The following is a 25,129-nucleotide window of genomic DNA, read 5'->3' on the forward strand; positions in this document are numbered from 1 at the left end:
ATGCAAATCCAGTGGCTAGAACAGAAGTGACTGAGAACTAGTAAAACAATTTTGGGTGTGACTGATTGTTAGACAGCTCCACAGGCACAATATGACGACCTTTCACAAAGCTTTTCGACCGTGCCATTAGTCTGATGTAATCGATGCTTGAGCAAGTTCAGCATGGCGTGCAAGCCAAACACCACATGGAAACTAACACGAATTCACGTATAGGAATTGACAAAAGTTCAGACTTATTTCCAACATGTGTAGAACGGTTCAGTATTATGCTGGATCGTCTTGCTCCTTTGCATCTTCATGCTGCCCTGGGATAGTGAAAGCCCCAGAGACGCAGCGTGCGCCCTTGGTGGTTGCGCGCTGCCACAGGTGACAAGTCAGCCATGACAGCATGTAAGGAGGCGAGCTGTTGTACGTGATGACCCTTGTAATTTCAGCCACGTCGTTGCCAAGCTCCAACAAGGTTTCCTCGGGTGCGCTGACACCCTCCTCTGAGCACTTGACACGGGCCCATAGCTGTTCAAGGGAATCAGGGTTTCGACCCATCGTGATCAGACCCTTGAGAAGCTGTATCCGGATGAGCTCGGCCGCCACCTCTTGGTGGATGGCCGTGTTTCCTAGCAAGCTTGCTGAAGATGGTCGCAGGACAAGCACGCCCGTGTCGGTCAGCTCTCTGTCTGCAATGAAGCTCCGGTATCGGCCACCGACGGTCATGAGCTTGTTGTCGCTGCCCTCGGCAACTGTCAGGTAGACGACGAAGTTCTTCCGCTCACCGGCATACATGTTGTCGACGTCTATCTCACCGGACAGTTCGTCAGAGCTCACGCTGTTGTTGTAACCGCCGGAGTAGGTGGATGATATGGAGACACCCTCGTGAGCACTGAGGCTGATTTTGATGGACGTTGCGGCGATTTTGGTGAGGCCGCTGATTAAAAGCGCGAAGGCATCCTTCAATGCGTTGATGTCGTAGTGGACGAAAGAGTAGGTGCCGCGGGTCCTGTCGGCTATGTACTTCATGACCTCCGGGTGGTGTAGCTCGCCGAGGCCGAAGACGTACGCTGGGAATTCCGAGCTGATTTCCTCGTCATACCTGTCCTTGATCCGAATGTCATTATTGTCCGATAAGAACATGATGCAGCCCACACGGCTACCATCCTTCTTCTCCACTTGACGCCCCCTCAGAATCTAATTCCAACAAGAAAGCAACACAAGAGGAACATGGAGTCATTGAGATGTCCCAAAAAAATACACAAATGAACATAATACTCCTTCGTCCTAAAATTTAGTGCGTATTATATTTTTCTAAAGTCAAATTTGTAAACTTTGAGACCTCTTTTGGTTTGGGGGAATTTTGTAGGAATTCCATATGATAGGATTCCTATAGGGAAAATTTGTATAGAGTCCTTTGGTTTGTAGGAATCGAATCCTATTCCTACACGGAAATTATTCCTATACTTCATATTCCGAAAGAAAATAAATATTAGTCTAGACTCAATGAAAAAAAATCATATGATGGAAATCAAAGGGCATCCCTTTTTCAATCCTATTCATAGAATTGGAAATACATGAACAAAAAAAAATCCTATGATGGGAATCAAAGGGCATCTCTTCTTCAAATTTTCTATCCTAAATATTCTTATCCTGTATATGAACCAAAAAAGGCCTGACCAGGAATATATAGAAAATAATATCAACATCTATAATGAAAAATCAGGTAACAATTGGATTCATGAAATATATTTCCATATGATACATGTTTTGTATTTGCGATAGACAAGTTTCCACATAAACTTGTCAAAGTACGTGAAGCTTGACTTTTGCGAAAACCAATTTGTTCTATATTATATTGTATGAATTGAAAAGGAAATTAATGCTTGCAGAACAAAAATGATCACATAAAAAAAGTACATATATATATATACCTCAGCTCCGGCTCGCAGAGCCGCGATTATGTTGTAGCCATGGTTCGCAGCTAGCTGATTGACCACGAGCTTGGCAGCATCCCGGCCTTGGTCAGACATGAAGGTCAGCTTCATAGTGCGGGGCACATCACCCTCGAATGACAAGATAGATAGCCGGTCCGTCGGGCCGAGCTTGTCAATGACCACCGTCAGGGCCTGCTTGATGATATCCAACCTCCACTGAAGCACCATGAACCAATCAACCTCGACCACAACCACGACGTCTACACCTGCGCGTGGCATCTCTTCCAAGCCACACCATGGTGTCCCCGTGATCCGCAGGAGGACGGGAAACTCGTTACACGTCTCTGCACTAGGAATCTCTTGGCTTTTTGTGAAGGCTTCTAACTTCAGCTGAATATTTGTCATGCATCGATCGATAGCTTAGGTGGTAATAATGGAGACCACATATATAGTTCAAAAAATAATGAAGACCAAGTCAACATTAACAAATTCAAACATTATGGAATTCGTACGAGTGATGACTTACCAAGTCTCCCCGCAGCCATGAATGCATACTATCGGACAATGAGAACAGCGCCTGGAAACAGTAATTTCAAACGTAAAGCACAAATAAGCTAGCATGCATGTGTGGGCCATCCATTATCTCTACTTAGCTGACATCACATATGGGTAAATTTTAGTGAGGTCTTAAGCAAGTTAATCTCATCTTATTTTTCACGGTGTAATGTATATGCAAAAAAGGAGGTTAATTATTACCTTTTCAACCTTACTTTCAGTCTTATCCATCCTATCGATAATCTCCACTATGTTGGGTCTTTTGTGCCTGCCAGTCTCCGTGCACCTCAGCCCTATTTTGGTGCATATCCTGACTTGCTCGCAGTATGCATCTAGTGTCTCTGCAGAAGTACAGGTTGCTTCCAGCCTGTTCCTCCAGTTTTCATGTACCTATGTATCAAAGTGTAAAGCTAGAATGTTAATTTGTTCAAATGTAAAACAAACAATATTGGTCTAATGAAACATAAGAGATAGCGATTCGTACTTGATCAACAAAGGCTTCTTCAGGCATTTCGACACTTCTGGTTTGGCCCCTAGGCCCTGCAATTATCTTTGTCATTACAACACCCAAGCTGAATATGTCAAACTTCTCCGAGACGACCTGATGAGATATGTATTCCGGTGGCATGTACCCACTGCACATGGAAAGATAAATGCAACAGAGATACAACAGTTATGTTGTAAGCAACTTTGGTTCACTAGAAAAGGAATGCACTCACTTACATTGTTCCTGCAAGACGACGCACGACCCTGGTTTGTTCTTCGCCAAAGAGCTTGGTCAAACCAAAATCAGCAAGCTTCGGCATCATATTCTTATCTAGTAGTATATTCTCGGGTTTTAGGTCCAAATGGTAAAGTGGTTTATCTAATCCTTCGTGTAGGTATTTCAACCCCTCACATGTCCCCTTGATAATTTTGTAACGAGTTGGCCAGTCAAGTCCACTAGATTCGCCTGCAAATAAACAAATGTAGATTGTGTGAGTTACAGATGCAGATAACCATTTTCTTCACACGGTAAATACAACATCATACCGGAAAGATGTCTCTGAAGGCTGCCCATGTGCATATACTCGAGGCAGAGCGCTCTATATATCTTTTCAGCAAAAACTGTTCTACCTTGGAAATCCAGATGCAGATGTTCTGTTTCATAACAGTAGCCAACAAGCCGCACAATATTTGGATGGTTGAGCATCATAAGGCTACAAAGTTCATGTTGAAATTGCTCATCGTCAACTAGTTGCATGTTATTATTAAGCAACTTCACGGCAATTTCTTCTCCGTTTTCATGCTTCCCCTGTGCAATTGACAATTAAAAAAAATGTAAGTATGAGACAATCGATACATGGTTAATTTTTTATATCTCATATTTTAGTATCAACAAAATTTTTGCAGCATGCTTGCTCTGATTGAATCTTACCATGTAAACTTGTCCATATGCGCCTTTACCAATTAGTCGCTCCCGGTCAAAATTATTTGTGATATCTTTTAGTTCTCGGATTGTAAGACTTGTTGGCTCCGTAGCCTTTTCACTCTTCTTTTCTTTCAAAGGAGTAGCTTCATTCTTTAACTTACCATCACCCATAGTAATGCGCCGGCTGGTGCAAATTAAAACTCGTCACATGCGGAAAAGAAAAGGAGATATATGTACAAACACGGGAATTAATAAGTAACCTGTTTATTATGATTTTTGTTCTATACGTTCGCAAGGATGTTTATTATGATTTTTGTTCTATACGTTCGCTTGTATGTTCGCACGGAAATCCATTGCAAGAGCTTCGGTTAAAGCACATGATAAGGCCTGGATCCCACCGGGAATGGGAGAGGTAAAGCTAAATGTAGACGGTGCGGTGGCCAAGTCATCCAACGTTGGGGCAGTGGGTGTTGTATGCCGGAGCGAGACCGGACTTTTTTTGGGGGCCTCCGCTGTTGTATTTCATGGGTTGACTGAACCAACGACATTGGAGGCATTTGCTTGTAGGGAGGTACTAGCTCTAGCCGAGGATTTGGCCGTGAATAAAGTGCGCGTTGCATCTGACTGTCGCGTCATCAACGACCTGCAAGGTCCAATCCATCTCGGCGAATACTGCCTGATCTTACAGGAGATCAACGAAAGGAAGCGGAAGTTTCAGAGCTGTGAGCTCGTCCACAAGCAATGCGCTAGCAATCGTGAGGCACATATTAGCTAGAATGGCCATTACCCTTGATATTGGCCGACATTTGTGGCTCATCGATCCACCGGATCATCTTTGTATTCCTTTAAACATTGAGCCATGAAATAAAGCGCGTTGTTTCTTCTAAAAAAAGGGTCAACATGTTTGAGGGGTTATTTCCCAACTTTTTTGGTTTCCAAATTGGTTCTATTTTCCGCTCTGTTAGTTGGAGGTGGCTTAAAAATCTTGTTTCGGCTCATGTTCCGAACATTCTTAGTGCCGCGCAGGCTTTTCGAATATTTGTAAATGTCACAATGGGGTTTGTTTTCATGAAAGACGATGGTAACTATCAAGGAGGTCTGGCATCTCTGCAACAAGTCCCTAGTGGAAGATCACCCGCAAGTTCTTGCAATCCGCGCTGCTGAACAAACCTACGACTGCTTGACAAGCTAAGAGCAACTCTAGCAGACACGTCATATCGGCCCGATCAGCATAATAACCGTCCATATGGTGATTGCAACTAAAAAAGGACTCTAGCAGAGTCACCATATGCCCCTTGGCCGTCAATAATTTATGGAGGCCATTTCAAATCTAGCCTACGTGCCTCCATACATGGAGGCTGCGGCGTTGATATGGACCGGTCTCCAATACAACAGCTTACACGGGAGGGAAGTTCAGCCCGGCTCTTCCTCCCATGCCTAGTTTGGTCAGTGGCGCTACCGTCTGTATGACTGCCGCTTTCGTTCTTGTCAATGGCAGTACTGTTACCACAGGGAAGAGTGACCCTTATTGGTTGCCCGACACATGTCTCCTCCTCAGCCGCCCCTTTAATGGCGCATGGTCCCGCCATCCGAGTTTCCCCAGCCTATGCCCGTTTCCCCCGCCCACCGCATGCGCCTATAAAAGGCTGGCGGCCTCCCCTCTTTCCCTCCCAAACCCAAAAGATAAGTGCCACACATCGGGTGCATGACACTTTGGCCCTCATGTTTTTCGATTGCAATTCCAGTCATGGAAGGATAACTAATTCCAATGACACACGGCAAGTTTCTGTTAAAACTAAATTGAAGCACGAAAGTTGCCATCCTCGCATAACTAAACTTGTTATTGAAAATGTTCGGAGTTGCCATGCACTCGTACCTGGCATGTGGCACCTATCAGGGTCCCTCACAAATTCTTCTCTCTGGCGCCCTATCCTCTTGCCCTAAACAAATCCCTCTTCGTCACCTTCCCTTCCACCACTTCGGTGCATGAAAGGCGCAGGAAGACCTGGCGCTGCTTTGGGCTGACTACGTGTTAGACATAAGCACAAGATTACACGACACGTGTTATGTGTGTCCTAGTTTGGTCAATATTGTAAACCGAGTCGGATTAGCAGCACTACTCCAAATAGGTTAGCTATATAGTAGGCGCCCCTTGTCGGAACCGTGAAAAAGAAAAGAAAACAGGAGCGACACGCCCCTCTAGCCGTCAAACTATTCTCTACGATCTGTTTCCTGTCGCTAGGTTCATGCACGAGTTCCGCCTACACCACCGAAGAGAATTGCTCGATCCGATCCCGCTAGAGCTGCTCCACGCAAGCTCACGTACTACTGTAGAACAATTAAGCTATTAGCTTGGTTGCTTCTTTGAGCTAGCTTACGCGTACGTGTATAGCTCCTGGGTGATTTGTTCTAGCGTTTCAATACCAGCTATTGATATCTAGAGCCTCGATGATCTACGATGGCAAACAACGATCAGGAGTCGATCAACTCCAAGTCCGGCAATGGAGGTGAACAAGTTCGGCAAATGTGGTTCCAAGGCTAACAAATCCGGTAACGGTGGTTCCAAGGTGAACAAGAACGGCAACAATGTGAAGAAGGGCAGCAAATCAGCAACCAGTGGTGGAGGAATTGGCAGCATCAACGTACTGTCGCATCGCAACATCCCCATCTAGTACCCGATCCTGACCAAGGCCAACTACGGTGGGTGGGCAGTAAAGATGAAGATTATTTTCTGAACCCTTCGAGTGTAGTAGGCAATCACGAACGACGACGAGGACGAGGAGGAGTTGGACAAAGGTGCCATGGCCGCCATGGGCTATCCCGTGGCGGATTTCATGCTAATGACATTAACGGAGTTCGAGGCGGGAAAAGAGGCGTGGAACGCACTCAAGGAGATATTGCATTACGAGGGCTGAGCACTAGTGTTAAAGCACCAATTTCACAAGTTGTGGATGGAGAAAACTAAATAGGTGAATGACTATGCCGTGAGTCTCACTACTTTGGTGGGAGAGATCCGCGCCCTTGGTGCAAAGCTCGAGGCGGTCGAGATTGTAGAGAAAATTTTCAGTTCGATGAATGATAAATTCGCTTACATCATCAGCACGCTCAAGCAGCTTACCAACATCGAGGGCATGATCATAATGGAGGCGATCGGACGCCTGCATACATGGAAAGAGAATGCACATGGCTGTCAGAAAGGCAAGGGAGAGGTGGTGACCAACTCCTATACCCGTGCGCAGATTGTGAGTCCCCAAGTAGCAAAGAAAGGCGTGATGGTGGCGAAGGCTCTAGCAATACGAAGCGCGACAGACACACCAGAAAAGACAAAGGAAAAGGCAAGCCACAAGGTCATGGTTAGGTGGACCCATCTAATGAGCGGAACCCACGTGACTTGGATATGTCTAAGGTCAAGTTCTATAGATGCAATGAGATGGGTCACTTTGCGAAGGATTGTCCGGAGCCTAACAAGCGGAAGATAAAGAAAATTTTGGCGAAGCAAGAAGACAGATGTCCAAGTCTTCTGATGATCAAAGTTTCTGATCTCATCCAAACAGTGGTTGTGAAACCAAACCTGAAGGTGCTACTTCATGAGAAGTAATACCAAAGTTATCCAGAAAGCAAAACGCGTCATGGTATCTAGACACGGGTGCTAGTAATCATATGACGGGGTGCAAGGAGAAATTCCTCGAGCTGGAATATGATGTTGAAGGCTCGGTCAAGTTCGGTGATGGTTCAACTATGGATATTTGCGGGCAAGGTTCTGTCATCTTCGAGGTTCTCATGGAGAATATCACATACTCACCAGAGTATACTACATCACACGACATGTCTATTGGGAAACTTGACGAGAATGAATGCAAGATGGATATCGAGAACGGAGTGATGATGATCTTCGGCAACCTCTGACACGTGCTAGCGCGTGTAAATCGCACACGAACACATGTTCTATATCCTTAACCTTGATCAATCTCAACCAGAGTGTTGGCTCGCCAAGAGTGATGATGCTTTCGTGGTTATGATATGCTAGATTTGGACACGTTAACTACTACGCCTTGAAAAAGATTTGAAGATGGAGATGGTGTACCTCTCAAATGAAATGTGTGTCAAATGTGTGCAGTTTCGGTTCGCCAAATGCAGGAGCAGGCAGGGTCTTGGATTTGGTTTGCATTTTTTAAGTGGTTGGGCTCCCTCCCTGGGCCTCGTAGGTGGAGTGGCTCAAGGCCTGGAGATCGGGTTACCAAAGTTTTCATTTCCGAGTTAACATTTGCGTTTTCCAGTAGGTCACACATTGGAAACTGCTTTCATTTCATAATGTAGAGCATATAGAATTAAAAAAGAGTCAAATTTCATAAATTTTTACCATGTTTACGGGGAAAGCATCTAAATTTGAAATACCAAATAAATATCATTACATATGTCATAAGATGTTAATATATCATATGAAAAACATTAATATTAATTATATCCTTGCTAAAATGATAGATTTTCAATAACTAGACAAATATTATGAAATCATACGTCCGCACACCTCTAGATATAGATGAAAACATCAATTATATTTTATCTTTCATTTAAAAAACGTATGTATGTGTGTGTATGTGCACCTATAATTGTCTTCATTACCTTGTCCACTGGTGATCTTGGTGCAACTGCTCGATTACAGTTTCAATCCTGTTGAGTTTATCAATGATATCCAATATACTGGGTCGGTTGTTCCTATCAGCATCCATGCAGCTCAGTGCTATTTCTATGCATATGTTCACTTGTCGGCAATATGCTTGTACTGGTTCCGAATTATACCATGTGTCCTGCAGCCTTTTCCTCCAGTTTTTTTGTACCTAAGAAATCAAAGTATAAATTTATATTTGTGAAAATAATCATCGGTCTTTTAGTGAAACATAAGAGCGATTTGTACTTGATCAAGAAAGTCCTGGTAATCCATCTCGAAACTTAAGGAGTTTCCTCTAGGCCCTGCAATTATCTTTGTCATGACAACTCCCAAGCTGAATATATCAAACTTCTTCGAGACGACCTGATGAGATATGAATTCCGGCGGCATGTACCCGCTGAACATGGCAACACAAAAACAACGGATATACAATGGTTATATGTAAGCATGTTTTGATTCACTAGAAAATACAATTCGCTAACTTACATTGTTGCTGCAAAATTATGTGTGATCACCATGGTTAGTTCTTTGCCAAAGAGCTTCGATGAACCAAAATCAGCTAGTTTTGGTACCATATTCTCATGTAGCAGTATGTTGTCAGGTTTTAGGTCCAAATGGTAAATAGGTTCTTTGAATTCTTCGTGGAGGTATTTCAATCCTTCGCAAGTTCCCTTGATAATTTTGTAGCGTGTGTGCCATTCAAGTCCATCACATTCCACTGCAAATTTAATTTTAGGATGTCAATAAAGTAATAATATATATTGACATCATAAGCCTTTGGTGGTCATATGCTAAATAATCCAGCTAGAGAAAGCCTCACTGTACCAGAAATGTGCTTCGAAAGGCTCCCATTTTGCATATACTCTAAGCAGAGTGCCTTGTATATATCGTCAGCAAAAATGGTTTCTCCCTCGTGTCGCATCGGCTTATGTTGTGTTTCATAGCAGTAGCCAACTAACTGGACAATGTTCTGATGCTTGAGCCTCATTAGGTTTTCAAACTCATGTTTGAATTGCCCGTTGTCAATTCCTGTCGTGCTTTGATGGAGCACCTTCACAGTAACATTTTTTCCGTTGGCACGCACCCCCTACTCAAGATTGGAAAAGCACAAAATATGCAACTATTAAACTGATCTGGTTTGTTTGACACATTACACTGTTCTTGTCATATGTACATAAACCCCTAAAAGTCAAACATTCCATAAATGAATTACCTTGTAGACTGTTCCATATCCGCCTCGACCAATTTGTCGCTCCCGAGAGAAATTGTCAGTGATTGCTTCTAAATATTCGATCGACAGTCTTTTTGCCTTTTGTAACTTGCTACCCATAGTACTGTCTATGCTGGTAGAAATCAAAACGTTAAGCGTTAGAAAATTAAATATAATATTACCTCCATTCCAAATAGACTGTGTATTAGTTTCTCTATAAACAATAATATTGTAATAGTGCATCTTTAACTATTCCCTATAATTTAGAGGATGATATGGCCGATTATATTTAGAAGAGGATATTTTTCCTCCTTTAACAGTGGCCGGACCGAACCAGACCCTAAAATTTAACTCCTCAAACAAAGTGACCACACATGGAAGTCTCTCTACATCTTCTTCTTCCTTCCGACGACTAGCCTACACAAGGACAACACGACGGGTCGGGAGATGCACTTGGGATGGCTAAATGCACACATGCAGCAGCAACACTGTTAGACTATGTATAGCTTCTGTACCTATGTACGTATTGTAACAGAACCATTATATATAATGAGATAAGCCACCCCTAGAGGGTTGTGCTGGTTCCCAAAACTTATTGTCTTACATGGTATCACGCTAGGTTACGATCGCTTCCGCTTCTAAACCCTAATACCCGCACCGCCGCCGCAGCCGCCGCCGCCTTCACCGCCGCCGCCGCGCCACCGATCGCGCCGCCACCATGTCGAGCGCCGCCACCACCGGTTCCACTGCTGCGGGCTTCCTCCCGGCCTCTCTTGCGGCTCTGCTCAACCTCCCGCTCGATGCCGTCTCCGTTCCCGCTCCGATCGGGACAAGGAGCATCGGCTCCGTCTTCTCCACGCCGCCGGCGCCCTCGCTCGGGCGTGATCTCGTGGTCCACACCGCGGCGCCGCCGTCCGCTGCGGACTCCGCAGGCGTCGTCCCGCCGCTCCTGCCGCAAGCGGATCACACCGCCCCGCTGGCGGGGTTGGCGGCGTCCGCCCCGGCTGCGGGCCTTGCGGCGTCCGCACCGGCCGTGAGCTTTGCGGCGCCCGCCCTGGCTGCGGTCCCGCCTCCTCCCGCATCGGCTTCGGTGCCTCCGGCTGCCTCCATGGTGTTTGCACCCCAGGCAGCCTCCTCGATGGGATCGTCTTCGCCGCCGCCGTTTCACTTCGGTCATCTCATCACCATCAAGCTCTCCGCCGACAACTACATCTTCTGGCGTGCGCAGGTTCTCCCGCTCTTGGGGAGTCACTACCTGCTAGGCTACGTCGACGGATCGCTTCCCTGCCCACCCGCGCTGGTAGACAGCATGCATGGTCCGGTCTACAATCCGGCCCATCGCGTCTGGACGGGGCAGGACCAGGCGAGCCTCTCCTCCATCTAGGGGTCGCTCTCGCCGGCAGTTGCCGGCCTTGTTGTCTTCGCGAAGACGTCTCATGAGGCCTGGACCATCCTTGAGCGCACCTTTGCAGCGCAGTCCCAGGCTCGTGTCTCTGCACTCCGTCGTCAGCTTGGAGAGTGTCAGAAGCTTGACTCCACTGCCACTGAGTTCTACAACAAGGTCAAGGGCCTCGCCGACACATTGGCCTCCATTGGACAGCCCCTAACCGACTCCGAGTTCAACTCGTTTATTGTCAATGGTCTTGATGAGGAGTATGATGCCTTAGTCGAGATCATCAACGAGCGGGGCAACTCGACACCCATGCTGGCACACGAGGTTTTCTCTCGGCTCCTTCTCACTGAGCAACGGGTCGAGACTCGCCGCACCAGGGGCACTGGATCCCTCTCGGCCAACGCCGCCACCAAGGGTGGCCGCTCTTCTTCATCACCCCGGTCTCCCTTGGGGCTGCCACCGTCGCCCGCCTCGGCCCCCCCACCTACTGCGACCTTACCGGGGGCTGGTGGTCCACGTGTGTGCCAGCTTTGTGGCCGCGATGGGCACTGGGCCTCCAAGTGTCATAAGCGCTTCCAGCGAAGCTTCCTTGGTCTTGGCAATGACGGCAAAGATACACGCAACAATGCCCGTCAGGTCGCCATGGCTGATCGTCCCTCGCCGCAGAAGCAACAGGGACACACTCAGTCCTACTCCATCGATCCACACTGGTACATGGACTCTGGGGCGACAGAGCATCTGACCAGCGAGATGGGGAAGCTTCACACTCGTGAACCCTATCATGGCTCCGACAAGATCCACACCGCCAATGGAGCAGGTATGCACATCTCTCATATTGGTCAAGCATCTCTTCTCACTAGACATGCCAATAGGAGTCTTCAGCTTCGCAATGTTCTTCGAGTTCCATCTGTGACTCGTAATCTTCTTTCAGTTCCTAAACTCACACGTGATAATAATGTGCTTTGTGAATTTCACCCTTTTGATCTTTTTATTAAGGATCGGGGCACGAGGGACATTCTTCTTAGTGGGCGGTTGTGCCAGGGCCTCTACCGCCTGGAGCATCCTGGCGTCGCCCGTGTTTTCAGTGGAGTTCGGGTCTCTCCGTCACAGTGGCATGCTCGTCTTGGTCACCCGGCCACACCTATTGTCCGTCATATTTTGCGTCATCATGAGCTTCCTAGTTTGTCTAGTAATAAAGATGTAGCAGTGTGTGATGCTTGTCAGCAGGGGAAGAGTCATCAACTTCCTTTTTCGGAGTCCAGTCGTGAGGTGAAACATCCTTTAGAACTTGTGTTTTCAGATGTATGGGGTCCTGCTCAGACTTCTGTCAGTGGTCATAATTACTATATCAGTTTCGTTGATGCTTATAGTCGCTTTACCTGGCTTTACCTTATTAAACGCAAATCTGATGTGTTTGATATTTTTGTTCAGTTTCAAAAACATGTTGAACGTCTTCTCAAGCACAAAATTGTTCATGTCCAGTCGGACTGGGGGGGCGAGTATCGCAACCTCAACTCCTTCTTTCAGTCGCTTGGGATAGCTCATCGTTTAGCATGTCCACATACACATCAGCAGAATGGTTCAGTTGAACGTAAGCATCGTCATATTGTTGAAGCTGGTCTTACTCTTTTGGCCCATGCATCTGTTCCGTTTCGGTTTTGGAGTGATGCTTTCACCACTGCATGCTTTCTCATCAACCGTACTCCCACTCGTGTTTTAAACATGAAGACTCCCATTGAGGTTCTCCTTAATGAACAACCTGATTATACCTTTTTCAAGGTATTTGGGTGTGCTTGTTGGCCGCATCTTCGTCCATATAATAAGCGCAAGCTTGAGTTTCGTTCTAAGAAGTGTGTTTTTCTTGGCTATAGCTCTCTTCATAAAGGTTACAAATGTCTTCATGTTCCCACTAATCGTGTCTATATATCTCGGGACGTCGTGTTTGATGAGCATGTTTTTCCCTTTGCCAAACTTCCTGTGTCCACTGTCGAACCACCATCTCTGCATTCATCCTCTGTTGCTTCTGACCAATTTGATGATGTTGCATACTCTCCTTTGCTGTTACCTAACCATGGTGCAGGAACCGGACGTGGGGCTCGTTTGGAGCTTTTGGAGGATTCACCATCATCATCACCGCCTTCTGATGGGCACGTTGATCGCCCTATGTTGCATGGCATCGATTTGCGTGCCCATGCATGGTCACCCGAAGAGCCCGTCGCGCCGAGCATCTCCACTGCTCGGTCCGTTACGCCAGCGACCGCCGAGTCTCCAGCGGCTCGGCCCTCTTTGCCAGCGGCCGCCGAGTCTTCAGCGGCTCGGCCTGTCACGCCGTCTTCGACTGCGGCTCGGCCCGTCACGCCGTCTTCGCTTGCAGCTCGGGTCCGCGACGCTGTCCTCACGTCGCCTTCATCCGCGGATCGGCCCACGACATCGGCCGCGCCACGGCCCACTATGCCGGGCTCGCCATCGGCCCGGTCTGTGACGCCGGCGTCGCCAGCTGCTTCGTCTGCTCTGCCGGTTTCGCCGGTCGGCCGACCTTCTTCGCCGACCGAGCCCGAGGCTACTGTGTCTGGCTCCTCGTCACCGGCTGACTCGTCAACGTCGCCGTCCTCCAGCCCGTTGCAGGCTGCTCCGTCGACCTCGGTGGTTCCTGTGTCCCGACCACATACACGCAGTCGCAGTGGCATTTTCAAACCTAAGGAACGTAAGGATGGTACGGTTGCTTGGTTGGCTGCTTGTTTGGCTGCTGCTGTTGCGGATCCATCTTCTGAGCCTCGCTCATATCAGGCTGCCCTGCGCATTCCACATTGGCGAGAGGCTATGGAGCAGGAGTTTCATGCTCTCCTTCGTAACAAGACATGGACTCTCGTTCCTCCACCACCACGGGTAAATATTATTGACTCAAAATGGGTATTCAAAGTGAAGAAGCATTCGGATGGATCTATTGAGCGTTACAAAGCGCGACTTGTTGCTCGCGGTTTTCGGCAGCGCCATGGTCTTGACTATGAGGACACCTTCAGTCCTGTCGTCAAGCCTACCACTATTCGGCTTCTTCTCTCCATTGCTGTTTCTCGTGGTTGGTCACTTCGTCAACTTGATGTGCAGAATGCTTTTCTACATGGTTTTTTGGAGGAAGAGGTTTATATGAAACAGCCGCCTGGTTTCTCTGGTCCTGATCGTCCTGACTATATCTGTCGTCTCTCCAAAGCACTATATGGTTTGAAGCAAGCTCCTCGTGCCTGGCATGCCCGCCTTGCCTCTGCCCTTCGTGCTCATGGGTTTGTGCCGTCCACTGCTGACACTTCATTATTTCTTCTACAGAAGCCAGAAGTCACTATGTATCTTTTGGTATATGTCGATGATATTATCCTTGTCAGCTCTTCTCAGTATGCTGCTGATGCTCTTGTCTGCTCTCTTGGTGCTGATTTTGCGGTCAAAGATCTTGGGAAGCTTCACTACTTTCTTGGAGTTGAGGTCACTTCTCGTGCTACTGGTCTTGTCCTTACGCAGAAGAAGTACTCCTTGGAGTTGTTACAAAGAGCGGGCATGCTGAAGTGCAAACCGACCACCACACCCATGTCGTCTACTGACAAGATAACAACTGTTGATGGTGAGCTTTTGTCTCCTGCGGATGCCACAGAGTACAGGAGCATTGTTGGTGGACTTCAGTACTTGACGATCACGAGACCAGATATCTCTTATGCTGTTAACAGGGTTTGTCAGTATCTTCAGGCTCCCAGAGATACTCATTGGGCTGCTGTTAAACGCATTCTTCGTTATGTTCAGTTCACCCTGACATTTGGTATGCATATTCGGCCGACTTCCTCTCGGGTCCTTTCGGCCTTCTCTGATGCAGATTGGGCTGGTAGCCCAGATGACAGGCGATCCACGGGGGGTTATGCAGTATTCTTTGGCCCTAATTTGATCGCCTGGAGTGCTCGGAAACAGGCTACTGTGTCACGTAGCAGTACTGAAGCTGAGTACAAGGTTGTGGCTAATGCTACTGCAGAGATTATTTGGGTGCAGTCTTTGCTTCAGGAGTTGGGTTTGTCTCAACCACAGCCTCCTATTCTATGGTGTGATAACATAGGTGCTACATACCTTTCTGCAAATCCAGTATTTCATGCCCGAACGAAACACATTGAAGTTGACTATCACTTTGTACGGGAACGTGTATCACAGAAGCAACTCCAGATCAAGTTTATCTCATCTAAGGATCAACTTGCAGACATCTTCACTAAGCCTTTACCACTGCCACAGTTTGAAGCTGGTAGGCGCAATCTTACCCTTCTCAGTTCTTTAGAAAGTGGCTAAGATTGAGGGAGGGTGTTAGACTATGTATAGCTTCTGTACCTATGTACGTATTGTAACAGAACCATTATATATAATGAGATAAGCCACCCCTAGAGGGTTGTGCTGGTTCCCAAAACTTATTGTCTTACAAACACACACACACGCACACATGCAAATCATTCAATCAACCATCCGTCCGTCAACGCAAGTCATGGACGGCTGCACGCATGCACGCATGGGATGGCACGGTCGGCGGCTGTGCACGCACATGCAACAGCAGCACATATGCACATACGCACACCCAGCAGCACGCACACACACACGCACGAGCGCGCGCACACACACACGAGCACGCAGAAGCAACAATAACACACAAGCAGACGCAGCAGCAACACGCACACACGAGCATGCAGAAGCAACAACACACACACGCAACAACAACAACAACAACAACAACAACAACAGAAGCACATACGCTCATACGCACACCCAGCAGCAGCACGCGCACACACACACGAGCGCACAAAAGCAACAACAACACACACGCACACGCAGCAGCAGCACGCACACACGAACACCCAGAAGCAACAATAAGACACATACACACAGGCACATTGTGAGCGTTCTGGAAACCGGGGTACCCAGACTTGCCTGCCTATGGCCCACGACGTGGCTCCATCGACGGCCTGGTACGGCCCACCTGCAACACCAACAAGACAAGACCCTTGCGAGGGGCCAAGCATCGCGAGGAAGGCGACATCAAGACCTCTGGAGGGAACGGCCTTCCCAAGCTGCCTCCTGAGTAGCGGAGTTTCCTATACAAGTGCCCAACCTCATGATGTTGTGGTGACGAAAGCCATGACGACCAAGGCCAGGCGGGCGCAGAGGAGCAGGTTTCCTCTTCGTTTCTAAGGAGGCAAGCGCAGCCGCGGGGTCTCGAGGAATCAGCCAAAGGTTTTCATTCCCGTGCAATGAAACCAAGACCGCCAGGGCGGCAGGACGGATATCATCACCGAGCCCACTGCGGGTCACGACCAGAAGCTTTGCATGCGAAGACCACCTTTCATCAGGATAAGATGTACTACTTGTCCCTATTCAAATTGGCCACTATGGAATCCCTTCCCACCTACATTTTGGGGGAAGAGGACCAAGGCCACTGTAAGTATAGGTTAGTCACCACCAAGGCGGAGGCTCCCTCTCTCCCCCCTCGAACCGATCCGATCCACCCTCACCTCATCGACTCATTCCCTCACCAGAGCAGACCTCGCGAGGTTGTTCTTCCCTTGTACTAGTTCATCCTCAGCCCCCTGTGAGGCAAATCCACCACAAAGCAGGAGTATGGTCTTACACCGCAAGGTGGCCCGAACCTAGGTAAAATGTCGTGTCCATCTTCTTTCTTGTTCATGGAGCTAGGCCGTGGGGCGACGGGTTGGTTGGCCAGAGAGGTTGAGTTCTTCGCGCACGCGCCAGAGTTCGAACCTTTCTTGGGTCTGCTGAGCCCTGAATCCGACATTTGGTGCCCCAGGTAGGGGCATGTCGGAGCCTTCCTTTCACCTCTGCCCCGTTTCCACTCCATCACCACCATGGCGAAGGATCCCCGAGCTTGCGCTGAGCATTGGGCCACTCGCCCCGCCCGGGCGGCGCCCCCGGGCCACGGAGCTCGTCACTCCACACTCCTTGCGGCCAGCACGGCCGCCGGTGTCGTCGACCTTCAGCGGCACGGGCCGCCCCCGCTCTCTCCCGTGCGGTGCCGCAATCGTGCCACCACGCGGTCTTCTGGCTACGCCGTGGCGTCAACCCTGCGCGCTCGCCGGGAGCAGGCAAACACGCGAGCCGCACTCATCTTGGTGCGCGAGTTTCTGCGATGCAGGTTGGCAGAAAGGCGACCACGATGCCTTGCTTGGGCGGGTCGCCGAGCTGCTCGACGTCGCCTGTGAGGGCACGGGGCCTTTTTGCATCCTGCCTATGTCGCAGAACGGAGGGACTGGGTGGCGACCCAGGATGACGGCCCTTGGTGCCCCCATACCACCATCGATGGGCTCGTTGTACGAGCAAAGAAGAAGCCCGCGCATGTTCCCCTCGTCGGCATGGACATCGGGATCGCCGAGGCCACGTGGGACCGGGGCCCCTGGCGAGTCAACTCGGCACCTCGCCGGCACCTTCGACGGCCACGGTCACCAATTACAACCCATCCTTTGGAACATGTTGCGCTACCTCGTGAGCCGCTTCGGGGTCCCCAACCGTATCATCACTGATAATGGCTCTCAGTTCACGAGCAACCTCTTCAAAACATATTGCGCTAACCTTGAAACGCAGATATGCTACGCTTCGATGGCGCACCCACAGAGTAACAGCCAAGCCGAGCGCATGAATGCAGAGGTCCTGAGGGGCCTCAAGGCAAGGAGCTTCAAGAAGAAACTCGAGGCCTGCGGCAGGGGTTGGATCGGTGAGCTTCAGTCCGTGCTGCGGTCAATCCGCACCACCGCGACTAAGCCCACCAGCAAGACCCCGTTCTTCCTCGTCTACGGGGTTGAGGCGGTCCACCCTCATGAGGTCAAACATCGCTCCCCACGGGTCTTGGCGTTTACGAGGCACACCAGGACGCCTCGCGGGGGATGGGCCTCATGCTTGGGGAGGAGGGCCGCCGCTAAGCCTCACTCCGTGCCGCAAGGTACCAGCAGGCGCTGCGGCGGTATCAATGCCGTAGCGTCTGCTCCAGGACCCTCGAGGTGGGTGACCTCGGCCTAAGATGGGTGCTCTCCAGGGAGGGGCTTCACAAGCTCTCGCCCATGTGGGAGGGCCCGTTCAGGATCGCCCGTGTCTCCAGGCCTGGTGCCGCACACCTGGAGACGCAGGACAGTGTCCCCATCCAGAATGCCTGGAACATCCAGCACCTCCGGAAGTTCTATCCGTGAACGAGGCCATGCGCCTCTCAAGTCTCCGTCCATGACACTCTAACATAATAATGAGTGGGGCTGTCCATGCCCCGGAGTCTCCTGAGTGCCGCCTTTGGGCCTCACGGGGGCTCCCACCCACGTCCTAGTGGAAGCCCCATGCTCCGCGCTGGCGGGAAGACCAGAAGACTAGTATAGGTGGCACACGCGGATGTTCTTTTGCTTGCTTTCTGTATCTGATTTGCAACTTCTTGGAATGAAATTTGTAGTTCTTGCGTCTTTGTTTGAAAGGATTGGGAAATTTTTCTCCTCGCAGCGTTCGCCTTTTTGTTGCTTCAGGAAGAGTGACGGTTTCCCATTGCTCTTCCTCGTGCGTCACGCGCGCGGGGGCTAGGCACGGTGTGTGCGCTTGGGCCCGCCAACGAACACGCCTCGCCAAAGCCTTGGTGTCCTAGCCTTTGGCGTCTTAATCTTCGCGCGATGCTCTTAAACGAGACAACGGGCACACACGCCCTCCTGAGTCTGTGCCTCCGGGCATCGCGATGCGACGTGCTAGTGGCGACCGGCCCGCGCTCGGGGGCTCGCGCGAGGTATGGCATCTCAGGAGGTCCCCTATCTACGTAGCCTGCGGCCTGCCTCCCAAGTCCTGAGGACTTTCGAACCCTTGATACGTCTCCAACGTATCTATAATTTTTGATTGCTCCATGCTACTTTATCTACTGTTTTAGGCAATATTGGGCTTTATTATCCACTTTTATATTATTTTTGGGACTAACCTATTAACTGGAGGCCTAGCCCAGATTTGCTGTTTTATGCCTATTTCAGTGTTTCGAGGAAAAGGAATATCAGACGGAGTCAAAACGGAACGAAATCAACTGGAGAAGTTAATTTTGGAAGGAAACCAACCAGATGGGCTTGGAGTGCACGCCAGGGGAGTCCCGGGCTGCCCACGAGGGTGGAGGGCGCGCCCCCTTACCTCGTGAGCAGCCCGGAGGTCCACTGACGTACCCCCTGCACCCATATATACCTACGTACCCTAAAACTTCTAGAACAGAAGATAGATCGGGAGTTCCGCCGCCGCAAGCCTCTGTAGCCACCAAAAACCAATCGGGACCCTGTTCCAGCACCCTGTCGGAGGGGGATCCCATCACCGGAGGCCATCTTCATCATCCCGGCGCTATCCATGACGAGGAGGAAGTAGTTCACCCTCGGGGCTGAGGGTATGTACCAGTACCTATGTGTTTGATCTCTCTCTCTCTCTCGTGTTCTTCTATGGCACAATCTTGATGTATCCCGAGCTTTGCTATTGTAGTTGGATCTTATGATGTTTCTCCCCCTCTACTCTCTTGTGATGAATTGAGTTTCCCCTTTGAAGTTATCTTATCGGATTGAGTCTTTTATGAGAACACTTGATGTATGTCTTGCCGTGATTATCTGTGGTGACAATGGGATATCATGTGCCACTTGATGTATGTTTTGGTGATCAACTTGCGGGTTTCGTGACATTGGGAACCTATGCATAGGGGTTGGCACACGTTCTTGACTCTCCGGTAGAAACTTTGGGGCACTCTTTGAAGTACTTTTATGTTGGTTGGATGAATCTGAGATTGTGTGATGCATATCGTATAATCATGCCCACGGATACTTGAGGTGACAATGGGGTATCTAGGTGACATTAGGGTTTTGGTTGATTTGTGTCTTAAGGTGTTATTCTAGTATGAACTCTGTGATGGATCGAGCGGAAAGAATAGCTTTATGTTATTTTACCACGAACTCTTGAATAGATAGAACAGAAAGGATAACTTTGAGGTGGTTTCGTACCCTACCATAATCTCTACGTTTATTCTCCGCTATTAGTGGCTTTGGAGTGACTCTTTGTTGCATGTTGAGGGCTTGTTATATTATCTATCTATGTTATTATTGTTGAGAGAACTTACATTAGTGAAAGTATGAACCCTAGGCCTTGTTTCCTATCATTGCAATACCGTTTACGCTCACTTTTACCACTTGTTACCTTGCTGTTTTTATATTTTCAGATTACAAAAACCTATATCTACTATCTATTTTGCACTTGTATCACCATCTCTTCGCCGAACTAGTGCACCTATACAATTTACCATTATATTGGGTGTGTTGGGGACACAAGAGACTCTTTGCTATTTGGTTGCAGGGTTGTTTGAGAGAGACCATCTTCATCCTACACCTCCCACGGATTGATAAACCTTAGGTCATCCACTTGAGGGAAATTTGCTACTGTCCTACAAACATGTGCACTTGCAGGCCCAACAGCGTCTACAAGAAGAAGGTTGTGTAGTAGACATCAACCCTCGAGAAGGAAACCTCCGTAGGACCTCTCTGGAACGAGGGGCGTGCGGGAAGTCCAAAGCTCCAGGGAAGCTCTCCCTCACGGCACGGGAGTCTACCGCAAGCATGCTAAGCTAAGTCATTTCAATCACAATCAGCGGCAACATGGATATCAGGATGCAATATAAAAACGATAACATAATGGCGCAAGCGCCGTGGTTCATTACATGCCCCGACAGGGCTTTCCACTTTTTTGATACAGGAGAAAGAAAGACGCAAAAGCAGCCGTGCGACTACAGCGGCTCCCGAGACCCGGCTCCAGCAACACCCGTGCTCAGTCGGAGTCCTCCTCCTGCTTCACCGGGGCATGGTGGCGAGGCGGCTCGTCTTCCTCCCTGGTCCGAGCTAGGCGGCATGGCGGCTCATTATAATCGCCATCGCTCGTGCTCTCCCTAGAAGAGGAGTCATCGCTGCTGGAGGCGTCGCGACCGTCGCCAAGGGCAAGCTCACCATCGGAGATGATGCCGCCCCTCCATCCGTCGTCGTCAGAGGGGTGGGCGTCGTTGTCGTCGTTGTCGCTCTCCGGGCAGCACCCTAGGCATCGGCCGTCCTCCCCGAAGAACCTGACGTAGAGGGTCGCCGCGCCGTCATACCTGAAATGAAGGGTACACCTCCCTTGTTGGCCGCGTGCGCGGGCAAACGGCTGCCACCCGCGGTTCAGGAACATGTTGTCGGCGGGTGTCGGTGTCAAAATGGCAGATCTCGGGTAGGGGGCCCAAGTTGTATGCCTGAGGATCAATGGTAACAATGGACAAAGGGTCACAATGTTTACCCAGGTTCGGGGCCTCTTAAAAGAGGTAAAACCCTACGTCCTGCTTGATTGTATTCGATGAGTATAGGGGTTACAAGAGTTGATCTACCTCGAGATCGTAATGGCTAAACCCTAGATTTTCTAGCCTATGAATGTTATGATCCTGTCTCCGGTCTAAGCCCTCTGATTTATATAGACATCAGAGGGGCCTAGGGTTGTATAGAGTCGGTTTACAGAGAAAGGAAACAGTATATCCGGACACTTAATCTTGCCGTTCACGCATACAGGAGTGCCAACCGGACACGGGAGGTGGCCTTCTTCCTTTATCTCAACAGCCCATCAGTCCGGCCCATATTGAATAGACCGGACGTCCAAGGACCCCTTAATCCTGGACTCTCTCAATGGGGGTGACCTCGGCCTCCACCCACGAGGCCCTGCTGCAGCAGTCATCAGCCCGCAGCCAGAGGCTTCCAGGCCCGCCGGCCGGCAGCGCGCCCTCGAAGAAGCGCGGGAGCTAGAACCAGACGCCCGTGGGCCTCTCCGCCCACACCACGAACTCTGAGGATGCATAGGACGAGTGGAACCGCGGGCGCGGCGGTCGAACGGCTGCTGCGCGCCTTGCCTCTTCGCTGTGTCTGCCCCGACCGCGACAACTCCCGCCGCGGGGAGGGGCACCCCCATGGCTGTCGGAGGTGGCGCCGACCTTCGAGGGGGTGCGCCCACGCCCTCGGGGAGCCACCATCGGCGTCATGACATACTTGCGGGGACGGCCACGGCCCCTCTTAGGTGGCGGCGAGTCCGGTCCCTCCTTGGGGGCCTTTCCCTTCTCCACGGCGGAGAACCTCCTCACTAGCGCCATGGATGCTCTGGCAAAATGGCGGAACGAAGGAGAAGGAGAAGCAAGAGGCGAGAAGATGAAGGTGAGATGGGGGCTCCGCCCCCTCTCCCATTTATAGCCAGAGGAAGGCTAACTGCCAGCCTCTCACACTCTAGGCACTGATGGCCTTTCTGCATGCACCAGGCAGTTGTCAAGTCGGGCAGTTGCCGAGGCGGCATGGAAAAGTAGAGACACCCACGTCCCATCAAGCGCCACACGTCGACTCGGTCCGCAGGCGATTGGGGCCCGCGGCGTGTCGCTCTTGCCCTTTGGCTTCACCACGAAGCCAAGTCCGAGCGCGCCTTGGGCCCCAGGGCTACTGTCGGCGTTTTGGGAACCGGGGTACCCAGACTTGCCTGCCCACGGCCCACGATGTGGCTCCATCGACGGCCTGGTACGACCCACCTGCAACACCAACAAGACAAGACCCTCATGAGGGGCCAAGCCTCACGAGGCGGGCGGCATCAAGACCTCTGGAGGGAGCGGCCTCCCTAGGCTGCCTCCTAGGGAGCAGAGTTTCCTATGCAAGCGCCCAACCTCATGAGGTTGCGGTGACGAAAGCCATGACAACCAAGGCCAGGTGGGCGCAGAGGAGTGGGTTTCCTCTTCGGTGCTAAGGAGGCAAGCGCAGGTGTGGGGTCCCGAGGAATCAGTCAAAGGTTTCCATTCCCCTGCAACGAGACCAAGACCGTCAGGGCGGCGGGACGAATGTCATCGCCGAGCCCACTACAGCGTCACGACCAGAAGCTTTGCAGGCAAAGACCACCTTTCGTCAGGATAAGATGTACTACTTGTCTCCGTTCAAATTGGCCACTGCGAAATCCCTTCCAGCCTACGTTTTGGGAGAAGAGGACCAAGGCCACTATAAGTATAGGTTAGCCACCACCAAGGTGGGGGCTCCCTCTCTCCCCTCTCGGACCGATCCGATCCATCCTCACGTCATCGACTCATTCCCTCACCAGAGCAGAGCTTGCGAGGTTGTTCTTCCCTTGTACTAGTTCATCCTCAGACCCAGTGAGGCAAATCCATCACAAAGCAGGAGTAGGGTCTTACACCGCAAGGTGGCCCGAACCTGAGTAAACTGCCATGTCCATCTTCTTTCTTGTTCATCGAGCTAGGCCATGGGGCGACGGGTTGGTTGGCTGGAGAGGTTGACTTCTTCGCACACGCACCAGAGTTCAAACACTTTTTGGGTTTGCGGACCCCTGAATCCGACACACATGCACAAGGTGAAGGCAACGGCGTCGCGCAGCTGGGGCAAGCAGCAGCGCGGGTGTCACAAGACTGTGCGGGAGGAAAGCTTGTTTCAAGAGGGTGACTGAGCGAGAGGATAAACGGCACGATTTTATTAAATTCCTTGCCGCCAGCGAGATTCTGGCGCCGGCAAGGGTTGTCGTAGTTTTGAGGACGTTGGGGACTTTCATTTATCCTGCCACCCGAGCAACCGACGGTTGGCGGCGGGGTTCCCGTAGCGACTGGCGAGAGAAAGGGAAGTGCATATTTTTCACCAGCGGCGTCACGGGAGTAAAATACAGTAATAGAGTTTGGCTGAAATATCTTCCTCTAAGGGTCAGTTCTTTTGCTGGTTTCTAGAATAAGCTGGCCCAACCAAATTTGTTTTTTGAGAAGCTACTAATTAAGGCTTGACTATTTAGGCTTCTAAAAAAATATTTTTGGTTGGCTGGGCAGCTTATTCTAGAAGCTCAAAAAAGCCATCAAAAGAATTGGCCCTAAATGTTTGAAGCTAGCTGCCTATTTTTCTCCTATAAAGATTTGTTTGGATACCGAATTTGTAGAGAACCAGATTTATTAAACGCAGTTTCAGCACCTACCGTAGAGTCGATGACACGTCCACTGATACAACGCCAGCCAACTAAGCACGGGCATCGCTGACACAGACCAGCAGCGTGCTGGCCAGACCTCTTTCACTTCCTTAGAGCAATCTTCCCCAAGATCACCCCACAGAGATGGATCCCCCATTTGAGATGAGTCCCTTGACTTCTTACAGCATGCAATTAAACAGAGCAGGAGGACGCCATGGACGTGAAAAGCATGCTAGTCTGAGAAGAGACGCGAGGCACACAATAAAGGGTAACCGTGTATCCTATTTTTCTCATCCAAACAAGATCAACGTGTCCATTCCATGGCAGAAAAAAAAAACTGAGAAGGAGGTCAGATGTTTCGTTGAGCGGCATCAGGTTCTACTCCCTCCGTTTCATATTACTAGTTGTACTAAATCAACGACAAGTAATATGAAACGGAGGGAGTAGAAAGTAGCCAGTACGGAGATTGAGCAGAAGGTAGTAGAGTGTGTACTAACCTGGTCTTTGAGCTTGAGCTGGAGCTGGAGAGCTGAAGGTCTTCGCCCTTCGATGCTCCATCGGAGCCGCGAGGAGACGCCATGTCGATCGTCCCTGTGCTTCACGGGAGGTGGCTAGGGATGAAGTTCAGATGATCTGATCCAGCTTAGCTGATTAGTACTCCCTCCGTTTCTAAATCTAATGATTGAGCTGCAAGACCAATGCACACGCTAACGCATGTCCTTTGGACAGCATCATATCCCTCCTCCAACTCTGACTAGCCCATGTGCAATGCACCTCAGCCACACACACACTCCCGCATGCAGAGGAGGCAGTGCCACGCCCCCACAGGGCTACTTTTGTCCAAACAAGCAGCGCACTACAATTTGGAATATGGGCAAAAGAACTTAGGCGCACTATAACTATGTAAGTGGAATAGCGGGAGTAGGTGAGATGTCGATCACGCAAACACATGAAGTAAGATAGTACT

The 25,129-nt window shown here is 49.9% G+C and overlaps 1 protein-coding gene across 1 annotated transcript; it reads right to left on the bottom strand.

Moving 5' to 3' along the window:
• On the bottom strand, positions 1–24,942 carry LOC119366395. Its single transcript, XM_037632126.1, has 14 exons — positions 24,660–24,942; positions 9,771–9,900; positions 9,383–9,644; positions 9,044–9,275; positions 8,804–8,954; positions 8,512–8,726; positions 3,895–4,072; positions 3,510–3,771; positions 3,201–3,429; positions 2,962–3,112; positions 2,679–2,867; positions 2,449–2,499; positions 1,920–2,312; positions 1–1,182 (listed from the first exon to the last, which is right to left on the bottom strand). Exons 1-14 carry the CDS (start codon positions 24,740–24,742, stop codon positions 265–267), a joined length of 3,444 nt encoding a protein of 1,147 aa, XP_037488023.1. The 5' UTR covers positions 24,743–24,942; the 3' UTR covers positions 1–264.
• Between the last annotated feature and the right edge of the window lie 187 nt (positions 24,943–25,129).

Source organism: Triticum dicoccoides, chromosome 2B, assembly GCF_002162155.2.
Source record: "Triticum dicoccoides isolate Atlit2015 ecotype Zavitan chromosome 2B, WEW_v2.0, whole genome shotgun sequence".
Taxonomy (NCBI): Eukaryota; Viridiplantae; Streptophyta; class Magnoliopsida; order Poales; family Poaceae; genus Triticum; species Triticum dicoccoides.